At 32.6% G+C, this 25004-nt stretch overlaps 1 protein-coding gene across 10 annotated transcripts in view; it reads right to left on the bottom strand.

The window, feature by feature from the left end:
* Positions 1-3235: 3235 nt before the first annotated feature.
* Positions 3236-25004, bottom strand: part of LOC132744871 (uncharacterized) — a 44563-nt gene continuing 22794 nt past the window's right edge. For 5 of the 10 annotated variants that reach the window (XM_060733662.1, XM_060733660.1, XM_060733669.1 and 2 more), the window contains one exon: positions 3236-9508. In XM_060733662.1, the coding sequence (XP_060589645.1) occupies positions 4870-6429 (1560 nt within the window). In that variant the 5' untranslated portion in view covers positions 6430-9508 and the 3' untranslated portion in view covers positions 3236-4869. Of the gene's footprint in view, positions 9509-12154; positions 12296-14285; positions 14307-18281; positions 18510-20730; positions 20915-25004 lie in introns of those variants that run through there. The other 5 variants (XM_060733661.1, XM_060733664.1, XM_060733665.1 and 2 more) reach the window with 5 other exon arrangements.

Genomic DNA, 25004 nt, shown 5'->3' on the forward strand with positions numbered 1-25004 from the left:
TTTGGTAGTTGTGTCGATCTATATTGCGGACACTAACTGTTCCGGCTATGTCCTATTGTGTGTTTTTTCTATTTGATCACATGATTTTAATTTCAGTCATCTTATAGATCATATCAATTAATGTGCATATTATCTTTGCAGTAATTTGACATACAGCAAAATCTTGATATGTCTATTAAATGTTTCATAATTAAATATACGTGTATCTATAACGTAAGACCGTAACGCATTAGCTTAACTCGTCTACTTCCTGTGCTCCCAAGAAATGATACAATGATCAGAATTTAAGTTCATGCTACACGACAGTTTTCTATGTTTAAAAAAAGTAAGCATTTGATATACAGGTGTTTTTTATTGCAGTATAATAAAAGCAGTTTGATCTGCACTTTATAATGTAAAATGTACTTCTTACATGCACCACATTTCTGTGGTTGTAGTACGGCCGTCTCATCGTTCCTAGGCAGGCTGTCAAACAGTTAACCAGTACTGGTTGTCTTCTCTTTTGCAAGGAACTAATAACTTGTACATGCGAATAACCTTAGCAAGGATTTCATGATCAATCACAACGACAGTGACCTGCACCAGAATCGAACCCGGATCGTCTGATTAACAGTCAGACGTTCTACATGTTGAGCTAACTGGACGGTTCGTCAACATTTCTGTCAGTACAAGTTTTTAATTATAGTGTTTTTGTATTTAAAAAAATGAGTTTTTATGAACTGTAAATGTTTGAGGTAAAGTTTTTGTATTTCAGATCAGTTCTGTTGCGTTATATATCCATGGACTCGTTTAAAACAGGTCTGTTTCACGGATAAGACATTTTTTCATGGTAATACTTATTAAATATTGATGTTCCATTAATATCGTGCCATGTTCTGTACGGTATAATACGGATACAGTGACAGCCTCTAGATCCGATATAATGATACCATGTTAAAATGATTAATACTAAAATGTTAGAGTGTGCTAATTATTTTTTTTTTCTTCAGTACCATGCATTGCCCCATCTTAATATGATTAATATGTTATACCAAGGCCCTGGAGATTTAACATAAATTGTCGCAGAGTTGTTCTGTCTGCCAATCATCTGACATCTTGTTTATTGCTGTGAGCAAACGAAAGAAGAAAAACTTATACAAACAGATTTAGGATTTAGTTGTTGTTTTATTTATATATTTTATACATTGTTATTTAACATTTAATGGTTCCAAGGCCGAGTGGTTAAGGTGGCCAACATAAAATCACTTGCCTCTCATCGCGGTTCGATTTCAGTCAAGGACCTCGGATTCTTTCATGTTAGGAAGCAATCGAGCTAGCTTACGGAATGCCGGTGTCTAATAGTCACGAATCATCGAATGGGCACCTGAGGTCTTTCTCCGCCAGTAAAACACTTGTAAGTTGCCATATGTTGACTTATTATATGCAGACATTGACAATATTAACTGCTCATCAGTGGGCATTTTAAACTGATTGTAATTGTCAAACAAATATAAAAAAAATAATTTTACCGAAATAGTGTATTTTCCTTTGGATGTCAATACATGTACTGTATATACATTCGTTACACATTACCTCTGTAGTTGACCACGCGGTAGAACTACTTCCAATAGATCATTATTTATAATTGCCGAGGAGTTCCGATTATTAAATTCGATGCTGATTTATTGATAGAATTACGGACATGTGACGAAAATGTAAATTACCCCCAGAAACTCTCCTTTTATCTGTTATAAGATGATAAAACTGTCTGGATTGCAAATGTCACCTCCATGAGAACTTTCATAATCAAATAATCTGTTTAAAGCTTGGTCTGCTCTCTTAATTTAATAAAATCATCTATCCATTAAGTTTCTCCGACTGCACTGTGGTGTTGAGATTACATCATATTAAAACGGAAAGTTGGAGATAATTAACTTTCCGTGTTTTTGCAATCCGCTTTATTAAGTGCACTTTCAAATTGTCAATATATTCTTCCTGTCTTTAAACATTCTTTTCGAAGACTGTATCCAGTAAGGTCGGTTGTTGTATTTGTGTGGTTAGTTTATTTTTCAAATGTTACAAATTTCATCATCCAGTTTTTTTTATTTATTATTCTTTAATGCCTCCCCCCTCTTCATTTTCCCCAAATTTCAATCACCATGTCACAGAGGAATTATTTTGGCATATGACGCTTTCCGTAGAAATTATCTTTGTTATACAATTTACAAAGTGACTTTAAGTATGAAGTGATCATTGATTTTACATAGTATTTCATCTGATATAAATGCATTGACGTAAATTAACTCCCATTTTCAAAGTCTCAAAAATTACATATCTTTTCCAACAACTAAAAACTGTGTTCGTATGTAGGAAATCTAATAAAAAAACTTTTAAAACTTCTTCCGTCTAGATTTTTGGCTAAAACAGTTTCATACATGTACATGACTAGAGTGTCTGACTTACATCAACGTACATGTATATATATATATATATTTTATTTGTATCACAACCATACTTTTTCTTTGTATATCTTGGCTAATTCTTTTAGAAAAAAAGTGTTAAAATCACTGAAAATAGGACACTTAAAAATCGGTTGACTTAACAGGGATTTGAACCTGCTAAGAGAGTTATAAAGTCATAAGGAAAACGTCAGAAGTAAACCAAATTATTCTACATTTGAATTTCCATTAGGGTTTGTAATCATTGTCTTCCGCACATGGTTTAGTAGTTTAGTCACTTTGATCAAGTATTTTAATATTTAGGTTCATATCACTCGCCCCTTGCTGCATGGGGGTTTGAGTCCTATCACTGGCGATGAGGAAACTATTCAGTTAGCTGATGGAAGACCGCTGCACGGAGGGGCATAGGAGTACATATTTTCCATTAAGGCTGAAAAATCACTATGCGATTTTTACAATATCAGTGCGATATATTGATGTGCCTTATAGGCAATGCTCTTTAACTTTTGTAAGTAATCCTAAAAAACATCTCAGTCGTTAACCTCTTCACACTTGAACCTACTTTCGATTTCTTCCCAAACTTTCCAATCGTATTGAAAATATTGTTATACAATCAAATGAAAGTAACTTTAGTAACTTTCGCTAAGTTTTTTTAGTGTGGGACAAATTTGAATTATTTAAATCACTCGAGTGTTTAAGTAAGATAAATACAGCTGAAGTTTGGTAAAATTTATGTTTTGCGGAAAAAATGTGGAGGGGTTAGGGTCATTCATATAGAACACAAAATTTTGAACAAATTTAGAATTGCACATTTAATTGAACGATCTTATTAAAATACAACATTTTCATAACAAAACTATGGTAGAAAAACATTTTTGAAGAAATTCGTATTCACACACGAAGAAATCAAAGTACACAAAGGAGTTGGTGTTTAAAATATCAAAGGACTCGAAGGACTCTATAAAAAAAATCATACATTGAGATAAATGCAGTTCAAATGCGCTAAATTTCTAACATATATAAATGCATTTATTGTACATGAATATCAAGATGGGCTTAGAATTAGATATAAAATTATTAAACTTAAACATTGAAAAAATACGCATACAATAAAAAAACGCTTGAAATATTTTTAATTTTAAGCATATCTCATTTTGTTTCTCAAATTGAAACTACAAGCTCTCAAAAATGTATCTCTGAAATGACGTCTTTGATGACATCATATTAAGATGAAAAATAATATTTGTGTCAAACAGTTTTTATCAATCAGAATTAAAACATACAGCTCCTACAAGTGTCTGCTTGCTTACAATCTTTGAAAATGTTTTACATTTCCATAAACGAAATGATATACAAGTATTTTTATCGCCAACAGTTTAAAAGAAATGAATGTTTCGCCAGGCATACACTTTTGTTTAAAACAATAGCACATCTATATAACAAACACGATACTTGAAATATGTACAAACAATAAATATCAATATTTCACATGAACTTTCAACATTTAAATTACAGGAAAAAATCAAAACCATTACATTAATGCATTTCCTATTCATTTATAACTTAACATTAACACTTTGTCAAAATATTCATACCCTCGAAAAAGAGTTTACTGTCCGCACCAAATTACTCAGCGTTTCCTTTTCTTACATCGCAGAAAAAAAGTTTTGCACCATTTCATAGGTTATATCTTAATGTCTCCTTGGAAAATTAGGAATATACATGACATTCTAAACAAACAATATACATGTATTTCTAATGGACCCAAAAATTCTACCAAGAGACACAATTTACATTTTATCATTACTTAACTTAAATTACAATCAATATTAACAAATAAATTGCATGAAAATGTTCATGCTACATGCATAACGAAATAACTTCTTGGTAGAACAGAACTATTGTGAAAAAAGGTGCGAGTAAAACAGTGAACCGAAAAAGTACAAACGAAACACAAAGTAGTTACGAAAAAGTCAAAATTGAATTCAATGTAAAAATTTGCTCATATCCATACGATTAGTACTTGAATGTTGAACATGTTGAATAATATAGCGAAAAAATAACAAAACAATTATGCATAACCATTAGTTGCACGACTTTCACGACTTTTATCTAAAGAGAAAATATGAAAATAATAATTTCCTAATAGGATTTCAGCCATTCATATATTGTAAGCGACCATTTTTAAAACAATTGTCGAAATAGCAGGTATGTTAAAAAAGTAGAGTAAATAAGTGAAATGCTATTTTCATAGCTTAATGGTTTTGTTATAGTGATTAGTGAACATGGAAATTCAACATATATTTAAATGATAAACAAACGTAACAACAAACATTCATTTTAAATGAACACTCTCATTAAATATTAAATGCATTAATAACTTGCATTCCTTTCAGTCAGTCAGATCTGATCATGGTCACTAAGGCGCTCATTACGCCGTTGTTTCAAACTGTTGTATTCTATATGCATGATTTAACAGTTTCGCATGATTTGTGTTGTGGAGCGGATATCGTCCCATTGTTCCATGGTTAGCTCCACTATTTTGAATTGGTCCGCCATTTTGTAACGGAATGGCATCGTCATTTGTTTGTGTCCTCGGTAAAGTGTTAGCACTATGAGAATTTAGTCCTCCGGCTGATGTCGTAATTCCGCCATTTTGTTTTTCTTGCGCACCTGCACTAGTACCAGAAGAGGAATGAAAGTTTCCAGCTGAAGAATGATTTGGACCTTGTAGTGAGTTTCCACTGGTCATAAGTCCATTAGAACTACTCTGTAATGGCATTCGAGTGGTAGTTGCCATTGTTACGGGTCCACTAATTGAGCCGTTTCCGGAACTTATTGGAAGTAAGCGCGTTGTCAGCGGAATGTGTTGTTGAAGACCGGGTGCGTAAGGACTGGAGTTTCCTAGCAGAGGATGGCCTGATCCTGACCCTTGAGATTGATGTCCAGAAGAGTTTGATAGCTGATGCGCATGCGCATGGTGGTGATGACCTTGACCCTGTAAATTTGGTGGCTGGTAAGGTGGGGGTGGTATGTCTTCAAATATGTAAGATGGTATTCTAGCTCTATGTTCTCGAGGAATCGAAGCAAGATTTAAAGTACGGCCCCCATGCCCGTGGAGGGCTAATTGTGTGTTAATACTTTCGTAACTTCTCCTGTCCGGGATGACCTCATAATAGTTTTCCGAGCTTGATCGACTGTACTGGGAATCAGAATGCTCCCTATCGGACAGTGATGGGTTTACGTAGAAAATATCTTGCGTCATTGTCGCTTGTGATGACGTCACAGATCCGCTGGTTTTCGGTTTTTGTTTCATTTGCTGTCTGCTGAAGATGTATAACACAATGAATACGACAGCCACAATAACAGCTATTCCTGCTATTACACCTAAAGCAATCGCTATATGCAAGTTTGAATTGACTTCTTCTACCTCTTTAGGGGGAATGTATGTATTCGCTAAAGGATCGTCTTCACAGTTGCCGTAATATCCGGTTATATTAAACTGATAGTTCAGAGTTATTTGATTAGTTGACCCGCACCTACTCAAAGCAACAAACCAAGTTCTCGGAGCACTAGATTTTAAAGTTCTTTCCCCGATGCAGACGACCATAGGTTCTTTTCCGGTTTCGCGCCAAACTGAGCAGCCGAGAGTTCCGTTATCGGCATTAAGGGGGATAACTTGATTACTAACGTTTGGAAGAATTCTCTCCCTTTGTTGGCACGTCATATCCTGAGACAGATCTCTCATCTGGTCGTCATAATATATAAGCATTTTGGCACAACAATCTGCCAAGGGATACGAAATTGTGTACTGTATTCTAGAAATATTATGCTGAAAAGTTTTTCGAAGCAGGTACCCATACCATTCTAGTCCGGTATAAATTCTTCCTTTAAGAACGCAGTTTCCATTAAGTGATTCTACTGGCATAGTCAATAGAATCATAAAAAACACCGCGAGCAAAACTTTCTGTCTTTTAAATCCGTTTTCCATGTTTGAACAATTTTTTATATATATATTTGCTTTTCTCTACGAAATTTTGATCCTCTTGAAACGCAGCAATAATATGTTTAATGTTCTCTTTTAGAATATTTTCTCAATACTGAAAAAAAGTGTGATCAATTAATCTAATCTCGTCTGCCTTTTCTGCATCAATATTTAACGCCTTTTTTCTCGTCTGCTATATCGTTCTATATATCCAATATTCAAACTTGTCCGCGTATTAACAATTCGCAACCACTTTAAACGGAATTCCAGTATCGACAAACTGTCCAAGTATAAAATAATACAAATTTTTTAATACAACTCAATTCCTTTTTTCCTCTTTACTTCACACTATTTTGTTTTAAATTTCTAGAGTCATAAATGTCTGTTGCTTGAGACGTTGCAATAATCCGTGTCACGGAAAATCGATTCTGCGTTTTAAAACGTTAAAATCCACACAGTAAAAGTCACTCAGTTGCGTAAATTTTAGTCTTCTACAACCCAGTTACGAAAGGGAACCACAAAAATGAACAAACATTAGAAATCTGTAAATAACTTGGCTGGCTTGCATAAAAATTCACTGGTTAGTCCATTACCCGGTTCATCGGCGGTTGTACCTCCGCGAAGAAAGTAGTTCCCGAGTATAACCTAGGATTAAGGTGTCACATGAGGATGATCTCTTGTCCAAATAAATTAGGATTTAAGCGAATCTTCCTTTGATAATTCCGTATGTTTATTTTACTAAATGTAAAAACAGGCTTTTTCTGATATAGCTAAACTACCCGTAATGACGCTCCGTGGCGACTAATGGCATTTGATATTGGATACAAAGATATGTCCGAGTATTAACTATGTTTAAAAATTCCTTTAACGACTATAATATATCATAAAAATCCTTTTTCCTCTTGTCAATAGATATCCCTTTATATATATCGAGTTTTATTTAAATGGTGAACTAGCTGTTTCAAAAGTCCTACATTTACTGTTAATTCCTCGTTATTTCGTTAAAACAGGAGTCAATGAATCAGATAAATCTTCACCAAAAAAGATACGGATTTATCGTTTCATCAAAAAAGCTCCCTACATTCCGTATTCCAAATAAAACAAAAGAATCACGTTAAATACCAGATGACTTCACACAAATGTCCATTAGAATTTAACGTGATCTTTTCACATCCAAAACGTGTAACACCGTTCACAAAAAGTATCTTTTTAACTCCGCTTTAACCGCAGTCACTATACTATCAAACGATCTAAAGTTTTTCGCATAATATCAGCGAAGTAATCCAATATTGCGGCCGTAAATATTTTTTGTATCAAGTTATACAAGAGATAGACCCAATGTCATTAAGGTGCATCCACCGTGAACAAGATGCTATACAGATCTTTCTATACACAAAACCTCTCTCCACTGTCGTCTGATTAAACAACTGACAAATTTTGTTTTTGATTTCGAGAAATATCCGTTCCCACTTTATATACAGTATGTTCCAGAGTCACTAGCTGATTTCCCATCAAATCAAACTTGCCACTTGTTTTTAACAGTTTATTTTAATGCCAACTTGTCTTAATTAGAATTCCCGCACGTCGCTTTAAAATCCGGGTAGATGGTTTATCAATAAAATGTAAAGAGCGTTCCACGACACTGATTCTGTCATATATTTTTTATTATTTTATCATCACACTGTTTTTTACGATTTGTTAATATTCCATCACTGTCAGTAAGTCACTGCGGTTTGATTGAAAGTCAATATATTATATATTACTGTCACCGGGTAATTTTTCTGTTTTCATTCTAAAAAAATAAAAAATGAGCGTGTCCTAGTTTAAAGTTATTGCAAGTTGGTATTCATTCCAAAGAAGTTTAATATATTTATTCGTCAAATTTTTAATTCCAATCTTAGTTTAGAATTTCATATTTACGCACTTTGCCAATCCGATCTTAATATATAAAGATAAATAAGCTACCGGTCACTAAGCTTGTTCACTTTTATTAGAAATCGAAAGTAGATAATCCGATTTTGTTTTTAAGCCGATTTTTTGTCCAAATGATTAACTGTTTCACTCCTACATGTATGAAAATGTTTCGCCGTCTCCTACCTATTTTTATATGTTTATCTCGACGCCCTTTGATCTGAACGTACTAATTATCCTTGATTAATCTTCCCGCTCCTTTGATGTCGCCGCTAATTAGTTAGGTACTAATCTTTCACACTGTGCGGATAATGTATCAATTTCTGCAAGAAAGTAAACTAAATTTTGATATTGTTTGATTAACACCAGACTTGCGCCCGTTCTGGATTAAATCAAATGCAGCAGCCGAACAGCAAAAAGACAGGCCTTTACCTCAGGAAAGGTTACACAAATTCAGACTCCGTGAAATTAGAAACAGCCTAACCAGCGTCCGAGCTTTAACTTTTCTTTCACCAAAAAGTGCACAGATGTGAAGCCCGAAATTAACGCCAACAAAAGAGAGTCAATTTAAACACCTTTTAAGCTCATTTAAACATCGAGCGTCTCGCGTACACAGAGCGCTCAATTGAAATTGTAAATTAAAATTCACAATGTCGGCAAATGGGCGGAGTGAAGGTGAACAAAAGAATATCTTCGCCCGTTTTCAAATCTGGTTCTGGGATCGAGAAAATGTTATTCTTAAATGATACAATTTAGATCAGTTATAGTGATTTTCTCTGCGGTTTTTGAACAACTTTTCAGGACAGTTTTTGTGTCAATTTTAACCCCTTAAGATAAAAATCTTGTCCTTCTTGGGTGATGGCTAGATACAACGATGTTCTTTCGCTTTGTAGCTATTCACACCATTTTTTTTCACACGCCAGCGGTTTTCTTAACCAAATCTGTTGACACTTAAGAGTATTTATTTGTAACACATTACACTTTGTTTTTCACGAAGCTGTAAAGTTATTGGCCGTCTTTATTCTGCAAAAGGTGTAAAGTCTGTTTTTCCCCTCGATTTTCTCCAAATATTAAGTTAAGTTGTACTGTTGATGTATGTTTTTTTTCTTCTCCTTATTCACTGTCGGAACAAGTTCTTCGTCCGAAACTCGCTTACATCATGAATAAATTTGTCCTGAAAAGGGAAAAATAAAAAATGGTAAAAATAAATGATATAATGTAATGTAACTTTTTTTATTACATGTAATACGAAACGTTAACCACTAGGCTCCCTGTTTCGTTGACGGCTATAAATTGTGTATTAAATAGGCATGTTTCAAAATGTAACAAACAGTGCAGCATGTTTCATGCAGGGCTAACATGATACCTGATCACAAAACATATAAATATCTTCACAGACATGCTGGCTGATTTCAAGCGAAATAAATGGGAGATGATTAAATGAAAGAAAAACGTTTAAACAAATGTTAAAGTTTTGGAGGGAGGGAAATTATTATATTATTAAAATAAGATATGCAGTCTTTTGAAAACACGTGTTTTATCGGTCATTTATTGTCAACTGAACATATTTTGGTTAAAAAATACCTTCCAAATTATGTACTAGCGAACTATTATTTTCAATTTTTGACAATAAAGCAGTAAGAGTTTCTTTTATTGATTTAAATACGTAACAGAGATTTTTTACCTGTATTTACTAAATATATAGAGGATATTTGTTTAGTTCAGTGTAAGATCGGAATATATTTCACCGAGTGAGCACCAAAAGGTATATTGCGCCACTCGTGAAAATATGAACTTTTGGTGTTCACAAGGTGAAATATATTTCGATCTTACATTAAACTAAACAAATTTTCTTTTTGTTATATGCAAAGAAACGTTTTAAAAAGACATTAAACCTAATACAGAATGAAAAGCGCGCCAAATAATAATACAACGTGACGTCATTTATGACGTCACGTCATAAAGTTGGTTCCCAGTACTGTGTACGCTGGTATTTCACTGAAACAACGTAAGGGGCTTAAATTCAAAACAGTGAAATCATCAAATTGATAATTTCACTGTTTAAAAAAATGTAACTACCATTTTTATTTCACTGATATATTTCTATAAACCACCGAAAAGCATGTAATAAATGTACTGAATGCTGTATTTGAGTAAAATACATTGGAAGTGTACTTGTACCAAAAGAGTCGGAATTTCAATGTTATACAAAAAACACTTCTATACACGCACATAATTAGTTTCTCCTACGAACAACTGGCTAATATAAACGTCCAATTCTATAGTGCCTTGTTGTTTTTCCATTTGAAAGTCCTCAAAAACATAATTTAATCAGTATATATGCTACAGCATTCAATTATTTCTATAGGTAATGCGGGTTTTTTTTTCTTTGAATCAAAGTGAAAAGTGATGAAACTTTACATGTAATATTACAATGTATATACTTGATTTACGGAAAGAAACTAAAGTTTGTAGTTTTCATATAAAAATCTAATTGTTTTTAAGAAATGGAATTTACAAAGAAGAAAGTTTTATAGCTCCGGGGAGTTCTTCGAAGCTTAATAATTTATACACTACCAGGAGAATGAATCGATTTCTGCATAAACTTGCAAATTACGTTGTAAAAGCAATGAATTTTTGTAATAGAAATTTAATAGCTTGAATAATTGAAAGATTTTCTCTACACAATTAAAACGCAAAACACCAAGATCAATCTTCTGGAAATTTATATTGCTGGAAATTCCCAGAACGAGGCTGGAGTAAAGTTCAACATCTTTATAGAACTACCGAGACATTTAGTCAAGAGGTATTTCCCAAAACCCGCCCTTTGCCGAGATCGTAGATTTTTAAGTAAGCCAACCTTGTGAATTCGAATCCCGTCACATAATAGGAGTGAGACTAAAAAAAGGATTGGAGCACCACACTAAATACCGTATTCCGGTATATACCGGACAAGGCGCTTGAATGATAAAATGCTAAAATCTTGCCTTTTTACCCAACGGAATGAACTTTAACAGGTCTAATTCATCTTTTCACACCGAATTAAGTACACTAATTAATGAAAAATGTAAAAATCGGCGAAAAAAACGATATTTGTCTATTTTGTGATCATGATTTCTGCAAGCGTCTAGAGGTACTGCTCCAATCCTGTATTGAGTTAAATCCACACAATAGACTGCACTTTTTCATGTGAGTAATCCCCCCTGACTTTTCAAATCTGAAATGAAAGCATTTTTAGTGTCCAGTTCAGCAACACTGAGACTTCATTATTTACATATCTATGAAGATCATGGTTACCGTATTTCAACTCCTGCAACATTAAACATATTTTAAAACGTCTATCACGTCTGTTTGTTTATATGTATATACTTTCAAATTTGTGCGTTAGTCAACCCAAATGAAGGCCACTTGACGTTTAATACTGCCACAATAGACAGAGTTTTGACAGTTTATAGAAGCGATTTCCCGGACATTAAAAAAAATATTCAACTGTTAATACAGTTAGACATAATGACGTCACAAGCGGAGAATTGCTGAAATGCAATGGAGAAACATTCTAAATTGATAGTTGAGAGAAGTCGCCAAGACAGGCAATAATTTCTAAGCAGACAGGTGACGTCCAACTATTTGCATAAATGTTAAAAACAATGCTTATTGCAGACGACAAAATTTAATGACGCCATACGAAGTTGTAAAGCTGGCAAAAATCACTTTTTTTAAAGAAATTCCGCTTAATTATATTCTGGTATCGTTATTTCTCATAAATATTCCACATTATTTCATAAAAAGAGCAATAAAACACAACTTCAAAGTGTCTTACATCATTCATGAATTTATTCTCATTTGTTCATAATTGAAGGTGCCCTTCAATCAAATCTTGATTATTCCACAGAGAGGTTAAATCCAAGAGTTGCTTGAACTGACACTAAAAGGTTTAGTTAAGTTAAATATAGAAAACGCGCATTTTAAAACTCAGTATACTACTGTAAGATTAACATAAAAACGTGAGCGCATGATATTTTATAAATTTCTTAAGTATACAATTTAACCTCCAGAAGAACCCTGTAAAATTTATGCACCTGCATTTAAAACATTGATAATAGATGCAGACGATACTTTGCCCGCCATCAAAGCTGATGTCAAGTAAGGTTTAGGAAAATATATTCACTTATCGTATTACAGACTGAATACACTTGCTACCCAGTCAACAATTTACCATATAAATTATGCTATAAAATTTCAATAAGATACAAATTTTACAATATGCTATAAAAGTTTCTTATTACATGTATTTAGTTTCGAATTATAATTTTGCCCATGAACCTCTGCGTTTTCTAGCGTCTATGAGAGCAGGGAATCAGACTCGTTATCTATTTTACCAAACAGCGCTGAAATCAGGGAACCAAACTAAAATTAGCATCATAGAAGTCCTCTTTAACATTTTAAATGATTACAAATTGACATGGCGGTGACAGAAAGTTTAATTGACGAGTTTTATATCTAAAAAACACTTCATGAACTAAAAAGAATCCTTCAGCGGGTCCACTTGAACAAAATTTATTGCCTCTCAACCTCCGTCTAATAAGAGGGTATCAATTTTACTTTGTATAAACAGAGACTAAGCGTTTCTGGGTTTTATGCTAATAAGACACGGTGAGAAAAAGAACATGATATTGTTCTGGTGATTCTTTTATTTGTATTCATATTTTGGGGATGTTTCGGAAATCTTGTATACACTAACTTAGGGTTATCCCTGTGTTACTTAGTCTCTATGTGTATCATATAAATCCAACTCATCCATTCACGTTTAAGTTTCCATGTCTCGGTTTACTAATAACAGATTTAATGGTTTTCAATAAAGATTATTAAACCATAACGCATCCTCTATAACAAATAGATGACACAGTTTACAGGATATAGTTCTTCAAGTCTTATATCCACTACAAATCTGAAACTATTCACAAATTTGAAACCATTAAGATAACCGGTTCAATCAAATCCCGGCGATTTTCTTGGCAGATCGCAGCTTCTGTCTAATGTAAATGATTTAGAAAAATATTATTATCGCAATATTTTATCTAAAATGTTCATTATGAACGGGTATTCAACCCGCGCGTTTCTTTATTATATCACCATTATACCATCGAGATGTGATATGACGATAAGATATGACGATAAGATGTGATCTCATTATGTCAGTGATGAACAGTACTGATATGTTAGATATTTTATAAGTTCATCCCACTCGTGTAAATCATTTTCAAAAAAGTTATAGTAAAACATGCTTTGTTTTAATGTTATAAATTACTGAGTCATGAGCAATTTACTGATCGTATACAGGTATTCAAAATAGCTACGTCATTTGTCAAAACAGCACATGAATTTAATATGTCATGTAACATACATGTTACATCAATGTTTGTCTATTGTAATCTTTTTATATAACATCTTACATTATTATTTTAGAAATGTAACTATATAAATGATTGTTTTTGACGCAGATTATATTGTTTTTCATGACGATTCCATTGAACTGCAAATTAATGCACATGCTTCGCAAGTAGGCATAATTGTTCTGTAAATGATCACAATTGTGCACATATCTAGCAATCAATTGACTAACTGAAAATAACATAATGTATCTACAACCTAAGTTTTTTTGTAATAGAGGAAGACATATCATTATCATTCTAAATTCTCTATGTAATTTACCAGCATATTCCTAATCAAAAATATACAACAACGTAATAATTTGTATATGCACTCAAGAATATTTGTTGTATTTAAATCTGCAGTTACAAGGCCTTACAAAAATATGACAAAGGAAACCGCTACTTTTTACAAAAAATGTTTATAACATAGAAACAAAGAAATATGTAACATTCGCTCTTATAACTAATTTTCTGTGCCATTTAACAACAGATACAAAATCGAAAGCTAATTACACTTACTTGGAAAACTAGCATCAAGATCACCACACAATAATGTAAGAAAACTAATTCCATTAACTATTTTGTACATGCTCAATACTTTACTAATAGATGAAAAATAACGATGTATTTTTTTCCTGATATTCAATTAGTTTAACGTCGGTACAATATAAAAAATATCCTTTACAAAATGTCGTATTTATTCGAGTAGAAAATCACTTATAATATTCGTTACCATGGGAACGGTTGCTGGAGAGAAATTAAGCTTATAGTCTGTAAAATTGTAATTACCTACTAAATCAATTATAGTTGTATCCGTATTTCTCTAGACAGGTGCAATCTTAAACAATCTCTCCAAAATATTGATCCAAAATTTAAGCCGCAAATCAAATCAAAAGAGCAAAGGCAGATTAATGATGTCAATTCTATTCATTTTCAAGTATTCATTTTTGCTTATTTGAACTGTTTCTTACCATTGTCACACAAAATAATAATTAAGCACAAAGGGATTTTGTTTTCTTTTGTTTTATAGTTAATCTGTATACTTTCAAACGAGATTTTATATACAAACTTTTTTTTCGAATAAGCTATTGTTTGAAAAAGTAAAAAAAAATGTTTGAAAACAAAATCTATCTTTAGCTTTGTTAACTACTGGAATATTCTTTGATTCAAATTTGGAAGAATAAAAGAATCTATGACTGTTTAAACACGTTTGATAAGTTCAAAATATATAATAATAACATCATACACGGAGTGAAACAAACCATTTCCATATACAAATGATGGGACAATGATATACGAGACAGACATTAGGTTAGAATAAGAAAGAAGGGGGGGGGGGGGGCATGAAGCGTAAAAATACGAGGAGAAAATAGACTGAGATTTGATGCCCGTGTAATTTGTGTGCGGAAGAAAATGATTACAATGCACGGATCATTTACCGTCAAGAAATTGACGGGTTTTTCTTTTTGATCACTGATTAAAATCAATAAAACGCCTTAAATACATGTCGTAAAAATGAAAGTTTATAGAGGGGAAGAGAGTATTGTTATAATGAAATTCACATTAATTTTGAAGCTCACTAAAAAAACGACAACAAAAATGAACAAGTTTTCATACAATCTTACATTTAAAATTTCTAATTTTCCGTTTCTTCTGAGCGGCTTCTATAGATGAAGTATTTTAAATGTCATCTGGTGTTTTGGTGGTCCAAATACTGTATATATACATGAAAGTAACTAAGGTGTATACATGTATATTTAAAAGAACCATGCAATGCAAGCATTTTGACATTACAAGATTAAATCAATCAACACGAGAAATCTATACTAAATATGGCTTATACAAGTAAAAGGTCAGTTATTACACGTTTTTCATTTAAGCTAATGTATGATGAAAGTCGAGAACTTATTTAAACTACACTTGAGTCTGAATATTGACCGGTGCAATATAAGTAAAAACAACAAGGCCGTGGGCACAGGAGGGCTACACCTAAGTTTTTAGAAATAGAAACCCACGAACATACATAATTTTAGTGACATACACTACATCCCCAAAAAAGAAGAAAAAAAAACTACATTTATGACCAACGCATTTTATAATGTTATCATGTTCACACGTTCTAATTATAGACAAATAAATATACACTTTATGTGCATTAACTTAGTCAATATAACACCATTATAACTTAAAACAAAGCAATAATCGATAATGATGGGAGTTGTTTTATTTCTTATTTCCTAGTTGCTTGAAGGTCGTCCTCTTTTATAGCTTGATCAATAAATTCCACATGAGCTCTCGTCATTATTTAATCTTATTGACTTGAGATATCAAAAAGAAACACATTTTCGTTTACAATAAAGTATCATTGTAGCGTAATTATCGCACTAACGATTTGTTATTCTAATGGTAACTTTTTACTTTCTCAAAGTTTAACATATACAAATATGTTTTGTGGATTCAATACATTTTATTTCTTTTTCGTATATGACATTCTTCAACATTTTTCAATGCTAAAGAAGCGGTGTCTTGCCTATCTCATTTAATTTTCAACTCTACATACCAACATAACTTCTTTATTAAACGGGATTTCTACATTATTACATGTACTTGTTCTTTATCATATGACATTCTTGCGACGCTTTGATTTCATGTTAAAGAAATGCATTTTTTCCATTTAACAAAATTTCAAGAACAACATGCTTCATTTTAACACCAGACGATTTTTTTGTACAAATCTAATGTAAGAAACATATTTCTACATTTTCATAAAAGCATTTGAACGCAGAAAAGCACTCTTTTAAATAATTACAAAGAATTTTGTATCGTATCTTGCCAAGACATAGTTATTGACTTCAAAATAATGACAACTACACACCCATTTTCCGACGAGTGTCAAATCTTGACATCACTGTATTAGGAATATAGAAAGAAAAATTCTGGGCATAAATCATGTCTGTCAATAATCACTGCACTGATATTAGCGTTCATAAATCATTTATATTTCACAGAGCGAACGCTCATAATTCCAGGAAAGTATAATTTGTCTATGTATGACATTTCATCTTGTTTTTCCGACCTCTCCCGACATTTACCGACATAATTGACGGTCATTTATTATAGAACTGAATGCAAAATACCGGAAACGATGAATAGATAAGCAGATTTTATGGATTTTTTTCATAAAATAATAACATTCTTTGTATGTGTTTTTAACCATTAATAAATATGCACATGTAGTTATAATTAAGAAAATTAACATCATACATTGCATTACATATAATAGTTAGTAATGACATTAGCTAAACGTTACTAACTATAGGTTACATTATTATGTATCAACATGAAACAAAATAACCTTTTAAAGGGTATCATTTAGTTCACTTTCGTAGAATTCCTATAGGTAGTAATTTATGCTCGATCATTAAGAATTAAACTAAACTGGAAGTTCCCATTTATAATAACCTCCCTTTATAAATGTGATTAATACCTCGCTTCAAATATCTGATTTTTTTTTCTGAGAAATTTGAAGCACATATGTAGTGTCAAAAGTGGATACAGTTTAATTCCCCTTTTAACTTTTACAAACCAATTAAAATGAATGAGTTATGCCGAGTTTTGAACTAAATAAAATAACAAAAATGTAACTATCATGCTATTACTAACTGCTCTTTTTTCGTGGTGGGAATTGAGTCACAACTGTCGGCGTGCATAAGTATGCTTAGCAAGTAACCTGAGTAACTCATTGTAAGTTATCTGAACCAAAAGTATCCTACAAAAACATGATTACCTTCTTGTGCCATTTGTCAAAGTATTATTTCAAACCCGTCCGGATTGGTTTGATCAGGTAGGTCAAGTCAATATTTGATCAGTTCTAAATAAACATATTCAAATGGGTAAAATAATGGAAGCTTGAAAACGTTCTAGAATGGTTTAATTAAACTATATCATAGAAATGTTTCCTGATTCAAAAATGGTAAAGAAAGCAGACGACATTGCCCCAAAGTACAAGTTACAATTCAAGATTTTTACCAACAGTAAAGAAAACGCGGGTACATATGATCTCAAACGGACAGACGACAAATGATGTCTGAAAGAAGCATAACATATTATACTTGTATGTAACATAGTCTAGGAATTTCAGCAGACGACATTTCTTTTACGTTTATTGTCATGATAGAACACGCTGCAACGCATATGATACAAGTGTAAATATACAGTCATGTAATTGTTTTAACGTATAACGTAGGTTTAGATGTAAACAAACGTAGCGCAGACGACACATTATTATAAATGCTGGCCACAAATTTCAGCATAGACTTTTGAAAACATGTATGATTTGCACAAGAACAAAACAAAAAAAAATGTAGAACGTCTAAAAGAGCAAACGAATATAAAACAAACATGCTGTTAATACTTAAGATAAATCACAATCACTAGAATATACGTCATAACCACCGTGAGCAACACTAACCCAAAACAACAACAACAGACACAATGACAACAACAAAGTATTACCACACGTCAAATATAATATCCAGTTTTCTAACAAAGTATATAAACAACTTTGGAATAAACGTTCCTAAATGTTCGATACATTCATTTGTTCAGATTTATTAGAAATGAAAAACATACACGATCCATTACTATCGCTGGCGCTTTTCCGCGCCAGTGCGACCTGCTAGTTTCGCAGACGATAATCGATTGTAGTACAGTGGAAAAGTCGAGGTTCTCCAAGCCAGATAGCATCATAGAGTAAAACAGTCATTTCCAATAATCACAGCCCGTTGTCATAGCAAAGTCAGGAGAAATTCAGACGTTTTTTCCCGCTTATATTCGCAGTAAAATTGACAATTTAGAATTTGTAAACAAGCAATATTATTTTCCGTATAGTACATTGGCACGTGTATGTCAAAAGTAGAACTATACTATCATTTTTTTTCTTCTCCTGTACCAAACATAACATTAGTTTAGCGTTACAAAGGTAACATAACATAGTAGAAAACTAGTAGGGTCCTTAGAGACAACCAATCTTCTTCAGTGATCCCTACCATGTAACGTGTGCCAGAATTATATATCAGAGATGACTGCAAGTGACAAATTCTCCACATATTAAAGTTAACTGACCTTACATGTTAACGTTTTTTACGGTTACTTTAAAAAATCAATGCAAAATCCAAAGACTTTTAACATTTTTGAAATGAACTAACGTAAGTTAAATTCAGGTCGTCAAGTAACATACCATCATTTTGCATTAAAATAACATGCTTTAAAACATTTCCTTCTAAATGAAGTCAATTTTCCTTTTAAAAATAATTTATTATTATTAATTTATTTATGTACCTCGTACACACGATGTTCCATTCAGTAATATTTATGATTACTTTTCGCACTAACTGTACCTTTTGCGCAAATACATTCCCAAACATATCTACAACTGCAAAAAAGTAAAACAAAAATATATATGACATGCTTTTAAGAGACTGAAGTTTACGACATCAAGTGACAGTCCGATATAAAAAGAAGGTTTTTAGACAAGCTAAAAGGACTTCTTGTTACAACACCGGCGAAACGGAAATTTTGTCATAAAAATTAACGATAAAAATTAAGTGAAAAAAGTGAGTATAAATGTAGAACAATAAAAAAATTGTGTTCTTTAGCACGGTTTTTATTACGTATTCAAATTGTGTACTAGTTACTGCAAATATTTTTACACTGAATTTAGTACATGAATTCCATATAACCCATTGTATTTTCTTTCTTTTAAATTTATACACTGTAGAACCGTTGTGTTCTTTGTTAAACTATTGTTAAAGATAACGATGCAGTTCGAGTAGTCTGGTACTTGACACAATATGAGCTTTCGTTTAGCATATATGTGTTTATATTTCATTATTACATGTATTATACTTGTATATTTTTTTGACGCCAGCGTGATATTTCCAAACCTATTATTATACAATCTATGTTGAAAAAAATGTATTTAATACAATTTATTCGTATCCGAGGGGAAAATAACGGCGGATATTAACGCTGGAATATGCCTTGTAAACGAAACGAGTTCTTCTTTGGCGTCCAAGGTATTTCGAAAGATAGGCGTCCGAAGTATTCCGAAAGTAGCGTTCCCTGTGCAAAAATAGTGGTAATATGCATAATTATGTTATCTGGAACGTACATCAATAATAAAATGGAGGAAGAATAAACGTTTATCATGTGTTTTATTGTTCAGCTGAGTATCTTAATACTTCTATATGTTTAGATGAGGAGAATTCCGCAATGAAATTTTATCGTCTGCTTTGAATCATTACCGCCATAAACATTCAGCGCCTGTCAACAACATAATAGATAATTTAGAGACTGAAACAGTAATCTCTGGAAAATAAAGATTACCATCAATATATTTGTTACATAATTTTGAAAATATATGTATCATGTTGTTGTTGTTTTACATTAATGTCTTCATTTGCATATTGACTAATTTCATAACACGCACGCTACAAGTAGATCTTAATTTGATTTAATCTAAAAAAGGGTTCAGAGATTTAAAAAGATACAAAACGAAACAAGTTCTGACAATTAAGAAAAGGAACTACACCCCACCTTCCCCACCACAATCACACATACTCAAAAACAAGAACACCCAATTTAACAAACATGTTAAATTTGCAGCCATAACCATCAACATTGGTCGACTGGCACTAATCACTTGATCGACTGCATATTCAAATCACGTGATAGAATGCTTAACTACATTGTAAGTGTACTCCTGGTGCAGATATGTGTTTTTCTTAGTAAAGACAATATCTTCGCCAATGAAAACAAACAAACAAACAAAAAATCCCGCAGAATATGCTCAAAACGTAAAACTACTCGCTTCTTTGACTGTAAGACGGTTGGGTTTTAGTACTCATTTAAAAAAAGCAAACCTACATGTAATATTTAATGAGTTTAGCAGAAAAAGGTTTACCTTTAAACAAAATCATCCTTATCCAGCTTTTCTGTTTATTATTCCAGCAAGGAACTCCCATATACACGAGCTTTCATCAGTCACAACACATACACACTATCAGACTCCAGTAATATAGACCTTTATTACTGAGTAGCAGAACTACACAAAGCACAAAATGCACTTACAAACTAAGAAAATATAGAAAGGGAACGAGAATTATGCATCAACTATGCGGTATCTCCGCGAAAACTACAGGCATTCCGCTGAAAAGAAAGATCATATTTCTAAACACTTGTCAGAATAAATAAATCTTGATAAATACAGATGGCGAATTTCAAGAAAGAGAAGTATGAGGAGTATTTTTAGGAGCGATGTTGAGTAGATTATCTTGATAAAAATGCCTATAAAGATTAAGATGTCGGCTAACAAAGATCCAGACATACAAGATGCAGAAACAATGTAAAATAGCCCAGCGACTCAACGAATGCTTACAGTACTTACAGTTATAACTTATAAGTTTTGTAAAATGTTGTAATTATATAAATGATAGATTTCGTTTAAATTGTAATTTAAATGATTATAGCCCTCTTGTGAACACAGAAAACACGTTTTGATCATTTCTATTATAAAAGACAAATGCAAGGGATTGAAGTATTGTCAGTAAAAAGACAAATTGAGGATATGTGATGCACGTACCAATAATATTGTTAATCATATTTTTTTCTTGTCATTTATTTTTGTAAAGCGGAGATACTGTATTTTTCAGTCTTATTTTATAGCATATCAAAACAGGAATGCACGCAAGTTCGAGCAACGAAGATTGGTTGGTTTGTTTGGTTTTACGGTGCATCAACAAAGTATAGGTCTCAGGAAAGGTGATTTTGGCTAACCTTGGGTGTAATAAACTGTAAAGCAACACCAGGAACTGGAGCAAAGAGATGCATAGACTCCAGTTATTCGAACCTATTTATGCACGTACTTCTACACTTACAATAGATAATCTTGTCATAAAGTTATACGATATCTTTAGCAACAATGAACAATCTGGTGAATAAATTCCATTAAATCAATGCCGACCATTACAAATGAAAAAAGACCATCGGCCCCAGATATTTTAAATATTCCCTTACTACTTGCAGCTCAGAAATATATAAATGAATTCCCTGATCATTTTGCAATCACATTAATTATCTTTTGATGTGCAATCAGCTTGAAATATAATTCAATATGTCTTTCGGTTTTCGGGCAAAGTGTCTTTGAAACACGAGACACGAAAATGCATTTTAGATGTGAGCTTTTAGCAAAATTGCATTCACAACTAGTATTCCTTTAAGCAAGAGCATTCGCGTTTCCCTCCCGAACCAATAAGATAAAAGTTTGAATAATTTACAAGCTAGAGACCAATCTGTAAGTGGTTTTCAACACTTCACATTTCCAAACCACATCCAGACCAGCGGTATAGTTTCACAAATTTTCACCATCTACATTTCTTTGATATTTCAAAAGATGAATAGCCCACACTATCGCCTTCCATCAATGAATATTTAATATGCTGCTTCCTTACCCTGTCTTGTATAATGCCAGGTATTTCATTATCTGTACAAACATAATTAGCATATGAATTTTATGTCCGCATACAAGGTATGTTAAAGAAAAGCGATGCGATTTATTTGTAGCCGTCACACGAAGTAAGTATATATCTCAGCTGCAAAATACAAAGTTAAAGTGTTCTGCTTGTTTTATTATTACTTCAATGTGTAACTCTGGTTTGGATTCAACATCAATATTTTTGTTTTGGGAAATACTGTATATTATTCAGGTTACTTCACACGGGTAAAGAACGCGTTGTCAGCCATATATTAATCTAGAAACAGCGATTCAAATTTTTAAATGTTTGGCCAAATAACGCTAACACCCTGAATTTGAATAACTTGAATAACATTAAATTGTGCTAGTTTTCAATTTATCAAGACAAAAGTTACATTGTGTTTACAGCAGTAACCTTTGACCAAATTTCAACATTACGTAATTTATAACTTATTACCGGAGACTTTAATACCAGTGTATATCTATGCCCATCGGATAAAATTAGAAGGCAGGAGTTCCCCAAGGCGATATTTTATTACCTTGTTTATTTTAATTTATTTGGCGGGTGCATTGTTACTTCAATGATATGCCGGATTTTAAGGCTGTAAATATTACATAAGTGATCGGTACTTTAGTGAAACTGTCGGTCAGGCTATATAGATAAGGTCATTCACAAAAGGTGACAATATTTACATTTATAACCCCTGTTAACCGATGGCCTTTATTCTGACACTATGTTATAAAGAGTGCACAAAAAATAAACGTTTATAACCATTATTTCTATCTGCTATCAAAGAATTACATGCTGCATATTAGAGACGGGCGACTTTCTCCTAAAATTTAAAGTATCTTATGGTACTGTAAATCTCATAGAAATTAACACGTTGCGGGCAAGCAAACCATGTCAAACAGATGAATCACAGATCCGAAGTAAGAAAAAACCCGGACAATTCCTTAGACAATCCTCTTACACATTCTGACACTTAATCGTCCAACAACCGTATAAAATATTTTGCTTATTTGTATCATAATTGCCGTCCACCAACCGTATGAAATAAATGCATGAGCTACAGATTTTTGTTTGATAAAGTGTTTTAACATGTATAATGTCATTAAACAATTAACTTGTAAATTAAAATTACATAATCATTCCCTGAACATAGTTACACAAACAATGTTCGTGTTGATTGAAAAACATCAAAACAAATGTAAAACGAATATGTATTTCACATGCACGTACAGGAATGATACTGCTGTGTAAATGATTATGAATCAGCAGAAGATTTCAAATAATTTACAAATGAATAATAAAATGAACAAAACTAGTATAACGTTTCTGATGCATTGGTCGGACGCAATGTAAGTTAAAATACGTTTAATCGGCGATCTAAAACTGCAGCACGCCAGATCCTCAATTAAATAGCGGTGAATGCACAGCAAGATGCACATACTCTTTACTTATTAAACAATAGCTGGTGCAGGAATCTGTCCAGCAACACATTTAAACATTCTAATACGATTTTCTCCAGCAACTTTGTTAAAGGCTGCAACGATGCGGAAGGCGATTTATATAGTTTAATTTATATTCATAGATATTTTATGAAATGTATAGTGAAAATAATGAATTTATCTCTTTATTCGTTATGTCAATTTTATTTTACTTAATAATGATTAGATGAACAATGCTACAAGCAAAACAAAACTGCGATGAAATGAGTACCACTTATTAAAATGTATCAATAGGAAAAAATTAAAAAAATGAGGCTACCTTTATATAAAGGCATGTGTTCAATTAAAATGAGTTATCGAACAAATGAATTACATCATGTAAAACAAATCGATTAAATCCAAGAATGGAAGTTCGCCCTATAGTATTGCCAGATGATACCCCATTGTAGACAAGACAGATCAGCGTGTGCGACCTGTAGTTCCGTCATTAAATGACACCCCATCCATAAGGCTAAACATTCTCTCTAGAAAATCTCCCTAATTTCTTATAACAAAGACCCGCATATCATGTCACATTCCAAACAATTCATTATCTCTCACATGTCATGAGATCTCGCGAGAATTGAATTTCTCGTGCATAATGTGACACCGCCATACACGAGAAAGCAACGTTATAATAACCTCTGATGAATGAGGAAGCTTTTTTTGTCCGGAAAAATCACGATTTTGACAGAAGTGGCACAGAGTTTATACAATCTCATCCTTTCTTAGCATACACGTGTCAAACACGAGACTAGTTGGAGAATGAATTAAGACGGTGCATCTATTGAGATCTGGATTATGTACGAAATGAACATAAATCTCCCGTTGTTTGAACAGAATACAAGCATATTGTATTGTAACAAATATTAAAAAGGAATTGACATACATAACTTTATAAACAAGAGCTGTCCGTAAGACAGCGCGCTCGACTTTTTTAGTGCTTGCCTATAATACAAAACATTGACAGTTAAGGGCCATAATTCAAATAAAATCTTTGACAGAATTACCTTCTCCTGGACATGTTTGGGAATCATGATTGTAAACAAGTATTCCAACTTTCAAATTAATATCTCAAACAGTTCAGTCAAAAAGTGGACTGGTACTAAAAACTTAACCAAGATTCTAAGTCGATAAAAGGCCTTAATTTTTAAAACAAATCCTTGACAGAGTTACCTTCTCTTGCGTACAGATGGGGGTAATGATGTGAAATAGCA

This window comes from Ruditapes philippinarum, unplaced genomic scaffold (genome assembly GCF_026571515.1).
Source record: "Ruditapes philippinarum isolate M1 unplaced genomic scaffold, ASM2657151v2 ctg2416_1_1_1_1, whole genome shotgun sequence".
NCBI classification, from domain to species: domain Eukaryota; kingdom Metazoa; phylum Mollusca; class Bivalvia; order Venerida; family Veneridae; genus Ruditapes; species Ruditapes philippinarum.